At 44.9% G+C, this 13879-nt stretch overlaps 1 protein-coding gene across 1 annotated transcript in view; it reads right to left on the bottom strand.

Moving 5' to 3' along the window:
- Positions 1-2100: 2100 nt before the first annotated feature.
- The window catches only part of UCK2 (uridine-cytidine kinase 2), an 81685-nt gene continuing 69906 nt past the window's right edge, over positions 2101-13879 (bottom strand). Inside the window, exons 7-8 of the mRNA XM_082264743.1 lie at positions 12056-12104; positions 2101-2760 (exon numbers count right to left, since the gene is read on the bottom strand). Coding sequence (XP_082120869.1) covers positions 2618-2760; positions 12056-12104 — 192 coding nt within the window. The 3' untranslated portion in view covers positions 2101-2617. The remainder of the gene's footprint in view (positions 2761-12055; positions 12105-13879) is intronic.

The raw sequence follows: 13879 nt of genomic DNA, 5'->3' as shown, positions 1-13879 counted from the left end.
TTAACTTCTTGCCAACCACAAACCATAGTATTCCTGCGGTAGGGCGGCTCAGCTGCGCAAAATCACGTAGTACTACGCGATTTCGTGCACAAGGTCTCGCAATTGCCGCCGGCTTCCCACGATCGTCCGATAAACTGATAGAAGACCCGCCTGCTGAATTGCTTATGTAAACAAAGCAGGAGAGTCTGTCAGAAAGGCAGGGAGAGATCAGCTGAAACCACCGATCTCTCTGTGCCCGTCATAGAATCCCCCCCCAGTGAGCAAGCATATTTAGGCACACATTAACCCCTTTGATCGCCCCATGTTAACCCCTTCCCTGCCAGTGTCATTTATACAGTAACAGTGCATAATATTTAGCACCGATTACTGTATAAATGTCACTGGTCCCCAAAAAGTGTAACAAAATGTCAGTTAGGGACCTGATCTGGCCACCGCAATGTCGCAGTCCCACTAAAAAACGCTGATCGCCACCATTACTAATAAAAACAAAAAAATAAAAATACGGTTTTTGGGATTTTTTTTTTTTTTTTTTAACCAAAAATATGTAGCGGAATACAAATTGCCCTAAATTCAAAAAAATGTATTTTACATTTTTTTTTTTCTTGGGAATGTTTCATAGCAGAAAAGTAAAAAGGCGTTTTTTTTGTTTTTTTTTATAAATTGTCGCTCTTTTTTGTTTATAGTGCAAAATCTAAAAACCGCAGAGGTGATCAAATAAAAAAAAAAAAAAAAAAAAAAAAAACACAACATCAATTGTATTTGGGTACAGCGTCGCACAACCGCGCAATTTGCCGTTAAAAGTAACAGTGCCAAATCGCCCCAAAAAAAAGGAAGAAAAAAAAAAAAAAAAAAAAACGCAAAAAAAGGGCTTGGACATTAAGGGGGGGGGGGTAAAACTTGGACTTGGTCAAGAAGAAGAAAAAAAGTCTCCTCAATGTTTGCATGTATGACCATTGAATTAGAGCTAATAAAACATTTTGCTTGAGAACAGAACCAAATTTCTTCCAGTATAATAGGAACTTGCGAGGAAAAAAAAAAAAGAAGTTTAAACGCTTTGTGTAATTAGGACTTCAGCTACTTTAGGCTTCTTTCACACGGCCGCTCCGTGTGAAAGGTCCGCTGCGGGACTTTTTTTTTTTTCCACGGAGCGGATGACATTTCTGTCATCCGCTCCGTGTGCCCGCATATCATCCCATCCGTTTGCGGATGATATGCGGACATAATGTAAGTATATGGCACTGCGGATGTCACCGCTGACATCCGATTTTCCTTCCTTTCCGTTTTTTTACACGGAAGAAAAAATGGGGTTCTGTTCCATTCGAAAAAACGGAACAGAACTGAAAGGAGGAAAATCTGATGTCAGCGGATGGTATTCCGCTGACATCCGCAGTGCCATTCACTTACATTATGTCCGCAAAAAAATAGGATGATTTGCGGACACACGGAGCAGCCGTGTGAAAGGACCCTTATTGTCCATTCTAAGGTGCACCAGTTTTTCCAATAACTGGGACATGTAAATCACTCAAAAGGGATGCAGTTAAAACAAGGCAGTCTATAAAAGTGCAGATTGTAGTCCAACAGGGGCTTTCATGGGTAAACACATTCACTCCTCCTAAAAAAGTCAGAGGCAACTACATGATTTATAGTTTAAACTAAAATTTGACAAACATAACTGGCAACACAGTCAGTAGTACAAACATCTTGAGCAAGTAGTTTATTTTTTATTTTTTATTTTTTTTTAAATGTCTGCCCTTCATAACAGCTTTTTATTAAATCATTACTCATTTTAGAAAGGGTAACAATACAGTAGAGATTAAAAAAGAAAGTAACACAGGGTATAAAGTAAATAAATACTTCGCCAACTTTAAACAATGCAAATATGAAGGTCTCCCATGAGTAACGTTATAAAACCCACAATCATGCTTTTGGCACTGGAAAAAGGCAAGTCTTCTGTTCTAAGTGGTGATGCCCTGCTACCCACCTTACTAAGTCAGATGTTTAACATCTAAGGGGGGAAAAGAAAACAAAAAAAAAAAAAAAAAAAAAACACACCATGGGCACGTTAAATTATTTTAAGGTGATCCCACACCTACCCTGTGGGGTAGTGACACTGCCTCAATTACTGTCCTTTTAACCAATCTTGTCCCTATAAAGAACATTTGAATTGACAAAGTTTTGAAAATACTTATGGCAAATAACTGCAGCATTTCACATCACAAATCTAGATTTAATGGGATATCAGGGTAGTTTGTGGGCATCTTTTTTTTTGTCAGTAGTCAGTATGGTTGTTCAAGTTTAGATTTTTAAGTCCATCCTTCCCTTTCTCCATTCAGATTAGGAGTTAGCAAAAATGGGTGGAAAAAAAAAAAAAAAAAAAAAAAAGGCATCGTTTTAAGCCAAGGCTTCCCAATTCTGACTCAGCTGCAAATTCCAGCATGTTTTGTTCTTGTTGCAGTAGTCATGTTAAAATTTCTTGCAGGAGGAAATGCCAGAGCTCATTTAGCCCATAGGAAACAATATTTCTCCAAAGAAAGCTGGTTCGTCTCTCCAGGTTGTAGTGGAATACTTTGTATTGGTGTAACGTATATAGGAGGAGATTCCATATTCACGGGGCACTTTAGTGAGGTCGGCTGCTGCTAGATTCTGAGGGGTGCCTAATCCGATGGCTTGTGTAACCGTTCACGTAACCATTAGTCTGCCTCTTTGTTAATCCACCATTTAGAATATCTTGAATGTGCTGAACAATCAAGTTGATGGCCACTGTTGACAGGAAAACAAAACTAGAATATAAAATAATCTGAAGTAGGACAAACATTTGACATACATCTCTGGGATTGCTCACTTCAGAGGCGTAACGTAACTAGAACCTTGAGGGCCCTGGTGAAAGATCATGAAGGGCCCCCTGACCCCTTTCGCTTTAGAGCCTGGTGGTGGAAAACCAGGGCCCAGTTGCAAGTCTGACCCAGTGTTAATTTTGGCAGCAAATTTCAATTTAGTTTTAGTCTTAGTCTTAGGACTAAAATGGCATTTTAGTTTTAGTCCCATTTTAGTCTTCTGCAAGTGTTTTAGTTTTAGTCGTATTTAGTCGACTAAAACTCCAGTATATTTTAGTCGACTAAAACGCCCTACATTTTAGTCGACTAAAACTCATTTTAGTCATCTATAATCAAATGGGTGTAGTTCAATTGTAATTTGTAATGCATTATTTAAGCATTTCTCTACAATTTCCAAACTCATTATATACTACTGCTGGTCCTGGAGTGAAAAATCTAATAGGTTATTATTTATGCTTTGAGCATGCACCAGTGTTAATTTTTGGCAGCAAATTTCGATTTAGTTATAGTCTTTTGACTAAAATGCCATTTTAGTTTCAGTCATATTTTAGTCTTAAGACTAAAAGGCTATTTTAGTTTTAGTTGTTTTTTAGTCATCTGAATTGTGTTAGTCGATGAAAACGTTTTAGTCGACGAAATTAACACTGGTCTGACCTTTGCAACACTGGTAGTTCCGCCACTAGTGTCAGTTTATGGTTATTTTATTATTTAACATTTTTTTATGGGTATTTTTGACTTACCGTACAATCCATTTCTCTGATGTTCATTGATGGACAGATGATTCTTAATCATTGGGTTATACCACCTCCTAGAGGAGTAGGATACTATGCCTATGGGCAGTCCCAGGGGGTATACACCCACTTTCAGCTATAGGCACTCTGTTTTGTTACAAGCAGTGTCAGGAGACAGCCAACTCCACAGAGGGGTGGGTGCTGTGTCTGTCAATGAACTTTAGAGATGGATTTTACAGCATGTCAAAAATCTAATTTTCTCTTTTGTTCATTGATGGACACAGCTCCTGATTCTTAACCACTGGGATGTCCCAAAGCAGTGTTAACAGGAGGGATGGGAAAAAAGCAGAAAAAATTCAAGGCTAAGCATAGCTAACCAGGTAAGGGAGCTCAAACATACACCTGGAGCTCATCTGAAAAAAATACACCCTCAGAGGAACCAAATGTCAGACATCCTGAAGAAAAAGGTACGCACCAAGGAGTGAGGCCAAGGTCATTGGAAAAAGACCGCCAAAGCGGATTTTGATGGTACAATTTCTGTGCAACCCCCGTTGAAGGAAGGTTAAAGCGGAGTTCCGGCCTCAAAATCCACTTTGGGCCATCCGCTTGCTCAGTGTCGCTTGTAAAATAAATGAATAATCACGATTTTTTTTTTTTTTTTTTTTTTGTTTACTTACCTTGCTATTGAAGAAAAAAAATACTCACCTTTCTTCCACTTCCTCCCTCTGTGGCCGATGCTGTCATTTCCTGCTTGCATTGATTCCTGGGAGCTGAACGTCATCGCTCCCAGGAATCAATGTGACTGCATCGGCCCCGCTCGTCAGTTCCGGTGCAGGCGTGTCATTCCCTGCTAAACACCTTCTGGGCATGCCCAGAAGCTCTGCAGGGATGACGCGCCTGCCCCGGAAGGGACTGCGGGGCCGGTGCAGTGCATTGTGGGACGGAAGAGGACGCGCTGGCTTCAGCTGCCCACACCTGAGATGGCAGCGCTGGAGAAGAAATGTTCAAGTTAAGTATTTCTTCTTAAGGTAAGTGCGACCTGGGACAGTTCAGAGGCTATCCATTGTGGAATGCACTAGCCCCGACTGTCCCGGGGGTATTTTTAGTAAAAAATAATTTCCAAGGCCGGAACTCCGCTTTAAGATCTGATCCACATAGAAGGAGCGAGGATGAACCCCAAGAGACTCGCATCACGCAATGCAAGTCTTCCACGTACAATGATAGATCTTCCTTGAAAGTCGATTTCCTAGCTTTTAACAGCGTAGGAATCACTGAGTGAGACAAACCGCCATCCTTCAGCACCTGGCTTTTAACAGCCAAGCTGTCAAAGCCAGCGACTAAAGCAGGATGGAAGATCGGTCTTTGGGACAGCAGATCCTCCGAGGGGGAAGCTCCAAAAGGAGAATCAGCAACCAGCTGTACCCTATCGGTGTACCAAGACCAGCGAGGTCAGTCTGGATGGAATCCACCTGCTTTGATCCTGCACAGGAGTCGTGGCAGAAATTTGAGAGGGCTGGAAAAAAAAAAAAAAAAAAAAAGCCCACCTTAGAATGCCGGCTACTTACCGAGCTAGCAGGACACTACATGTGCCCCCTTGGTGATTGACAGACCACGGCCGTGGCATTGTTCAAATTAATTTGTACTGGACACCCCTGAAGACGAATTCTCCAATGAGCCAGACAAAGGTTGATCGCTCGGATTTCCAGAACATTAATCGGCAATCTAGACTCTGCTAGAGTCTAGATCCCCTGAGCACATCTGTGCTGAGGACACCTCCCCACCCAGACAGGCTGGCATCTGTGATAACAGGATTTTCCCTGTCGAAGTGCCAGAGAACGAAGTTACCTTTAGAGACCGTGGATCTTTGTCCCATTTCACTATAATTTCTTTAGCAGAGATCTTATGTGTACTGTGCAAACAGACCACCTTGAGGGTGGACACCATCAGGCTCAGCACCCGCATGCAAGCCTGGAGGCATGACCGTCTGCAAGAGGCAATTCAGCTTCTGTTGTTCAGCAATGTCTGGACTCTGGGTCTCACTGCCTCAGCCAGCATGTTTCTTCCTCTGTAAAAACTCCAGATAGTCCAGTTTTGGTGGACAGAACCAAAGCAGACTCCTGGAGGTTCAGAATCCAACCGAACTCCATCAGAGTTCGCAGAGCAATCTCCAGTTGTCCATCAGAGCAGCCAGAGACTCCGCTCACAGAAAATGATCGTCCAGATACCCCAGTACCGCAATCCCCCGCTGACTCACACAATGCCAACACCAGGACCAATACTTTTGGGAAGACCTGATGAGCAGAGGAGAGACCCAAGGGGCACACCACAAACAGATAATGCTCCTCGCCCGTGGCAAAACGGAGGAAGCGTTGGTAACCAGCACATATTAGAATGTGCAGGTAGGCGCCCTTGATATTGATAGAAGCGAGAAGAAATACCCCTGACATAGGGACGCCACTACCCTGTGAATTGAATTCTGTACTCGCATCAGCAGTTTAGCGCTCTGAGGTCCAGAATTGGACGTACCTTGCCTTTCTTCCTGGGAACTATAAAGGTTTGACTAGAAACTCCTGAAAAGTTCAGAAATGGGAACAACCACCCCTTGAAGGAACAAGTCTTGCACTACCCCAAAGAGCAGCAAGTGATCTGGGGACAAGTGCAGGTTGAAAGGGAAGAACCTTTCTGGAGGATGAGACCAAACTCGATCTTGTAGCCTGACCGAATAACTTTGTGGACCCATGTGTCCTATACCAGGGAGGTCCATGGATTCGGAAACTAGTGAAGACGTCCCACCATCCCAGATATGGGTGAGGGCGCCCCTTCAAGCAAAGGCAGCCTTGTCCATAGGTCTGGTAGAGCCTGCTCGTGGCTTGCCAGACCAGGTCCTCTTGGAACCTCTGGTTGAGACCCTGACTTTTGATCCCTCGTCTTGAGACCCTGAGGGATGAATAAAAACCTGAGCCAGGGAGAACGGTGTTCTAAGACGAGGCTTCTTGCCCTTGGCAGCCTGTGGAAGAAGAGTACTCTTCCCCCTGTGAGGCCCCTAACGAGGTCATCCAGGGAAGCCCCAAACAGGCAATCCCCTACAAGGGGGAGATCAGATAAGGCCATTTTAGAAGTCTGGTCCGCAGACCAGTATTTCAGCCAGATAATATGCCAAAGGACCACTGCTTATACAGACAGCCTAGAAATCAAAAGAGCCACATCCAAAGAGGCATCACAGATAAACTGTAGCCCCTGGACCAACTGATCTGCCAGCTCCGCAAGACAGGGGGGAGCCGTTTCCCCTCCAAGTTCCAGCGTAAAAAAATAAAGAAGAAGTTTAGCCTACTTATTTTGCGAAACCAGGGCAACAGTAAAAACTGGCCTAAGTGCCGAACCAGCCACAGTGAACATATGGCAGGCTAGTGCCTCCACCCTCCTATCAGCTGGATATTTAAAGGCTGGAGACTCTTCAACCAGAATAAAGGTAGCTTTATTTAACCACATAATGACCGCTCACATTGCTGCTACTGCGGCAATGTGGCTCGTTATCGTCCAGCGACGTAGACCTACGTCGCTGAACTCCTCCCCTTGTGGGCGGCGCGCGCCTCCGGAGGCTCGCTCCAGCCATTTTCAGTCACAGCGGGAGTCAGGCCAGGGGAGGAGTGGCGGTGATCACCGCCGCTCTTCCCCCGATCGTCTGGGAATAGAGTTTGGAGATCCGCCCGCTTGTGTGAACAAAGCGGGCGGATCTCCTAAGTGACAGGCAGGGTCAGATTGCAGGGTTCAACATAGCTGAACCTGCAATCTGTCCGTGTCACTCAGTCACCTCCCCACACACGTCAGTAAGCACCAGGCATACATTAACCCCTCCCTCTCCAATAAAATTAACCCCTTCCCTGCCAGTGTCATTTTTACAGTAACAGTGCATATTTATAGCACTGATTACTGTAGTAATGTCACTGGTACCCCCCAAAAAAAAAAAAAAAAAAAAAAAAAAAAAACGCACAGGTGATCAAATACCACCAAAAGAAAGCGGTTTGTGAGGGAAAAAAGGATGCAAATTTCGTTTGGATATGGCGTTGCATGACCGCGCAATTGTCAGTTAAATTCGCACTGTGCCGAATCGCAAAAAGTGCCCTGGACGCAAGACAGCAAAATCCTCCGGTGGTAAAGTGGTTAAGCTGGAAACAGACGACTCCACTACAGGTCGGACCATCCACTTTAACTTTAAACGCAGTTAATCCTTATAAGGACACCGCAAGCAAAAATCGCTTCGGAACCACTGCGTTTTGGATAACCCCACTGTTTTTTCCACTTTGACAACATTGTCACATAGGAACACCCTCGTCGCTTTGGAAGGCCTGTGGGTGCAAAAGGGGACCGGCGTCTCAGACGCAGCATCAACCTCAACCTCCATTTTTAGTGTCACACACTGACACAAATAGTGCATCAACCAGCACCTTTTCATGTGTGGCTAGAGGAGCAGAGGATTCGTCTTCACTATCCGAGCACTCAGGGTGCGTGGACAGAGCCAGTACGGTTGCTATATACCAAGCTCAACCGGAAAACAATCAGGGGAGGCTGCCAACTGCAACTGACGTTCTGCAACTGATCCTGCAAAGGGGACGCCGACCAAGGGCCCATCTACTGGACCCTGCAAAGAAATGGGGGGGGGTTGCCCTCTGAGCCCTCGATAGAGGGCATTATAGGAAATAGCCCCCTTAAAAAGGGGACTGTCCGCCACGACACGCAGGCAGGGTACACCGATGGTCCCGCAGCGCTGAAAGGGGCAGGTGTCCCACACAATGTTGGCAAGGCTGTCAAAAAATGAAGCGCCATCCCTTCCAAGGGAGGCCCAAGCTGACCAAACAGCCTAGCAGGCTGCGGCCTAAATTTGCAAGTGCACGGATCCCAGCCCAGCAGATGCACAAAGGAAGAGTGGGGTCTTCAGCTAAAAAGGCACTGGTGCCACCCCCTCCCAACGGAGGCGCCCGACTAGCAGGCCTGCAGCCTTCATTTTTGTTGGCCCCCCACCCTCTTGGACGGGAGCCCCAGCGGAGCCAACCACCCAGGGGCAGCAGGGGGGAGGGCAAATGCCCAAACAGGAGGCAGTGGCTTCAGCCACCCTCACAGGGGCTGCCTCATGTAGTTTCCGACTAGTAGGCCGCAAAGCAGCCTAAATTTTTGGCTAGATCCAGCCACGTGAGGCGCATACTCGTGGATGCTAAACTATCTGCTCCCCCAGCCCAAAAAATGAAGCGGTGAGCCCAATGGACATCCCTGCCCCAGTCACCAACCCCCAGGGTGGCAGGGAACCCTTCTCAACCCCCCATTGCGCACCAAGAAAAACCCAGTCAGCAGCAACTCCAACCAGCTCCCCCTTAAGAGCATGCCGCAACAGCCAGCTCATAACCTCATCTAGGGGGACCGAAAGACCCACAGTGGCCACCCATATTTTAGAGGGGCTGGGGGGGGGGGGGAGGGGGGAACCCGAGGGTCCCACCGTGCACCCCAAAACCCTGCAGGAGTAGAGGGGGGCAGCCAATTCCCATACCAGGAACAGGGTGGGCACTGTTCTGGACAGACCACCGCTCCATCGTAATGTGGGTGCTGTCGGCTAGAAGAAACGCTGCGACTCAGGCCAGGTCGTATGCGTCCTCGCAAGACATTTAACTCACAGGCCAGCCCATGTCCAGTGGGGCTACATCACGGCTGACCTAGAACGGAGCTGCGCTCTGCATGCGCTCGCCAGACTGGTGGGACCCTCTGGATCTAAATTATCCAGTCCATCGCCCAGTCCGGCAATTGATTGTAGATTCTCACAGGAACAAAAAAAAAAAAAAAAAAAAAAAAAACCACTAGGACCAGAGATTCCAGCAAGGAACTAGGTCCTTACTCCTGACTAGGAGGAAAAAAAAAAAAAAAAAAAAAAGTGCCTATAGCTGAGAGTGGGTGTATACCCCCTGAGACTGCCCATAGGCATAGTCAAGCTTTTTCCTGCCTAGTGTCCTACTCCTATAGGCAGCAGTATAACCCAATGGTAAAGAAGAATCAGGAGCAGTGTCCGTCAATGAACGAAAGAAATTTTATTCGTACATTTTTTTTTGTAGTCCTGTTGGGCCTTCTTTTAAAGTGGATTACATTTTATTCTACAAACAATACACCATAATGACCACGCAATTAAAGTTTGTCTGAAATCTTTGCAAAAATAAATAATAAATCACATGTACACAAGTATTCACAGCCCCGTTTCTACTGATCCTGAAGAGGTTTCTATGACTTGGGGTCAACCTGTGGTAAATTCAGTTGATTGGGCATGATTTGGAAAGGCACACGCCTGTCCAAAGATAGGTCCCACAGTTAGTGCACAATCCAAGCCATAAAGCACACAGCCAAGATAAAGGAGTGGCTACAGGACAACTCAAGTGTCCTTAACCACTTCTGACCCAAGCCTTTTTTTGACACTTGTTTACAAGTTAAAATCAATCAGGTTTTTTTTTTTTTTTTTGCAGAGACCCTAGAGAATAAAATGGGAAGAGATTGTTGCGATATATATGTTTTATCACACCGTATTTGCACAGCGGTCTTACAAAACGCAATTTTTTTTAAACTAAATATAAGAAAAAAACAGTAAAGTTAGCCCAATTTTTTACTAGAATATGAAAGAAATGTTACGCCAAGTAAAATCGATACCAAACATATGCTTCAAAATTGCACACACTCGTGGAATGGCGACAAACATTGGTACTTAAAAAAAAAACCCATAGGCGACAATTTAAAAATTTCTACAGGTTACCAGTTTAGAGTTACAGAGGTGGACTAGGGCTCAAATTATTGCTCTTGCTCCAACAATTGCAGTGATACCTCACGTGTGGTTTGAACACCGTTTACACATGTGGGCGCGACTTGGGTATTCGTTCGCTTCTGCGCGCAAACGGAGACGAAACGCTTTAATTTATTTTATTTTTAAATGGTCCTTAAAAAAAAAAAAAAAAAAATTGATCACTTTTATTCCTATTACAAGGAATGTAAACATCCCTTGTAATAGAAATAAGCATGACCGGACCTCTTAATGTGAGATCTGGGGTCAAAAAGGACCTCAGATCCCACATCTACACTAAGAAAAAAAAAATATTTTTTTTCCCCCCCATGATGAAATAAATGGGCTCAAAAACTGTTGCTATGACGTTGCTCCGGTCCTCCAAGGTCATAGAGCCATCTTGCCCTCACTCCACTTCCTGCCTGAGAGGAGAGCGGACCGGATTGTTTTACCCGCTACTGACGGATCCGGTAAGCAGGGAAAACCGGGAAGCGGCGAGGGGGAGGGGACCTCTCCAGCCACCCATAAAGGAGATTCCATCTCTGGGACCACCCTTATGTTAAAGCGGACCGCCCACCGTTTAAAAAAAAAAAAATACAGAGGTTATGGCAGCTATCTGCTGCATAACCCCGGTATTTAGCTTCAAAGTACCGAGGTAAAACTGCAGCAGGCGTTCCATAAGTGGTTAAGTGGCCCAGCCAGAGCCCAGACTTGAACCCGATTGAACATCTCTGGAAAGATCTAAAAAATGGATGTGCACCGACGCTTCTGAACCAACCTGATGGAGCTTGAGGGGTCCTGCAAAGAAGAATGGGAGAAACTATGCAAAAATAGGTGTGCCAAGCTTGTAGCATCATACTCAAAGATTTGAGGTTGCAATTGGTGCCAAAGGGGATTCAACAAAGTATTTAGCAAAGGCTGTAAATACAAGAACATGGGATTTTTTTCCATTTTTATTTTTAATAAACTTGCAAAGATTTCAAAAAACACTTCTTTCACATTGTCATTATGGAGTATTGCTTGTAGAATTTTGAGGAAATTAATTTAATCTATTTTGGAATAAGGCTGTTAATGTGGAAAAAGTGAAGTGCTTTGAATACCTTCCAGATGCAATGTAGCCCTCTACAGAGCTTCCCATTCATTTACAAACTGAAGCATAGTAAACAGTATGCTTTAGTTATGGACAGAGTCAGTGATCAGTACTTATTCATTTAGGCAAGGAAGAGTCAAGTAAATCTTCCCCACTCTCCATCCTGGCGTATCCCCCATAGCAACCAGTGGGAGAAGGGAGGGGAAAACCAAGCAGAGCTGCAGGGGACGAGGGCCAAAGAGTGCACAGAAGCCCAAAGGCAGCAGAAAGTAGATGGAAAGCAGGTGCGGTGGCATATAGAGGAACCGATCCCCTCCACATCAGCACAACTGTTTATCAAACATGCATTTTCAGTAAGGTCAGTATTCGACACAAATAAGCACACAAAAAAAAAAAAAAAAACCCTATACACGGACCTGCTGAGGTCTACATCACTACATGGTTTGGTGTAGTAGCATAGGTTTGGCAAAATAAAAATGTACATGTGTTACTGACCAAGACTTTGAGTAATAAATTAGCACAAGTAATAAAATGTGACACATTAACAATTTAAAACACTAAATCAATGTAGTGTCCAGTTATGACATTCACTTACCCAGGTTATCAGCACCTCTGGGAATTATCACATCTGCGTATTTCTTGGTCTACATAAAAAATAAATAAAAACACTTTTGTAAGCCTTCAGCCACATTCTGTATTGCTCAACTTTGTTTTAATGTAAGGTGCTTTGAAGGGTAGAGGCAAAAAAAAAAAAAAAAAAAGAAGATTTACTGTATGCTAAAAACTAGCTCAAAACGGTTTGCAGCATTTACATGTGGTACAAAATTTAGGTTGAGAAAAATCACCCCTTAAAGACAACCATGGATGGTTCAAATTTAAGCCGGTTCAGCAGGGACTGGCCTAGAGTCGATCCATCTCTGGGCAGGCAGACTATACCCAAAGTCAATCCATAGCCTTTTTTCCACACAAATGGTGGTGGTTCCAGGTTAACCCATGAGTCCCTGGAGCATGTCACCACCTGACCCCCCCTCTGAGGCTGTGGGGTCCCAGTCCATCTTGTCTGCTGTGATGGCAGTCCTGCATTCACTGGTGTCTAAAGTAGATTTGGTCCTCCAAAATAGGGCGAGTAAAAAAGCGTCCCCCGCCTTCACCTGCATCCTCGTCACATGGACACGAGTCACCCTACTTGATCTGAGTCCATGCACCCCGAGTGCTCCAATAGAGATTCCTCTTTCACTACAGGCACGCATGAAACTGCACTGGTGGATACATTGTTTGTATCAGTGCAAGAAACTTTAAAATCCTGGATTCAAGACAAATGGGTCAACAAGTTGATTCAGTCCGGGTACAAGATCGAGTTTGTCCTTGCCTCCGGCATGGTTCTTTCCTTCCAATCTGCGTTTGTTCCCAGATAGTCTACAAGGTCTTGAGGCGGTACAGGATCTGCTCTCACAGGGGGCCATTGTACCGGTATTGGAACCCTTTTAGGGGTTTTGTTCATAGTTTACTTTTCCCAGGAAGGAAGGCAAGGTCCGTCCCATTCTGGATCTTAAAGGTTTTAAACCACTTTGTGCGGGTTCAGAAATTTTGAAAGGAATCCATTCGCAGTGGTGGCATCCCTTCATCAAGGGGATTTTCTGACCTCCATCGATAAAGGAAGCTTACCTTCCCTTCATATTCCAACATATGTCGGGATACAGCATTTCCTTCGCTTTGCTGTAGGCGAGGAGCACTAGCAATTCGTGGCATTACCCTTTGGTCTCGCCTCGACTCCTCTGGTATTTTACAAAAAAAATTGTTGGCTTTACTGAGGCAGAAGGGGATTGCAGTGCTGGGGTACCTGGACGATCTGCTTCTGTAAACAGTCTCCGAATGCCCTAAAAAAAAAAAAAAAAAAAAAAAAAAAAAAACATCTGGACATAGCCGTGCAAACTTTGCAAGAGTTCGGATGGAAAAAAACTTCCAAAAAATCTGTTCTGGTTCCATCCACAAAATTTAACTATCAGGGTCGGACACTACCTTAGCCCGGGTGTTTCTTCCAGAGGTGAAACTCCAGGAGTTGCAGGATGCAACACGCCTCCTGTTGTCCACCTGGCGATTATCCCTCAGGACTTGGATGCAAAATTGTTGGGCCTGATGGTCTCCACCGTCGAGGCAGTTCCATCTGCTCAGTTCCATACCAGGTCTCTATAGAAGGAGATCCTTGTCAAATGGAACAAGAATCTACAGGTTCTAGACAATCTGATCCCGTTTAGCTGGAGTACGAGGGGATCCCTGATCTGGTGGCTCCACTCTCTGGCGCTTCGACAGGGAAAATCCCTTTCTCCCCTTGTACTGGAGGGTGGTCACAACAGATGACAGCCTCTCCAGATGGGGAGGTGTATTGGGTACAGGCTAGGCTCAGGGGGTTCGGACTTGG

The sequence above is a fragment of the Pelophylax lessonae genome (genome assembly GCF_965119305.1).
Source record: "Pelophylax lessonae genome assembly, chromosome: 8".
In the NCBI taxonomy this organism is placed as follows: domain Eukaryota; kingdom Metazoa; phylum Chordata; class Amphibia; order Anura; family Ranidae; genus Pelophylax; species Pelophylax lessonae.
The sequence above is the reverse complement of the archived record's forward strand: the minus strand, read 5'-3'. Positions and strand labels throughout refer to the sequence as shown.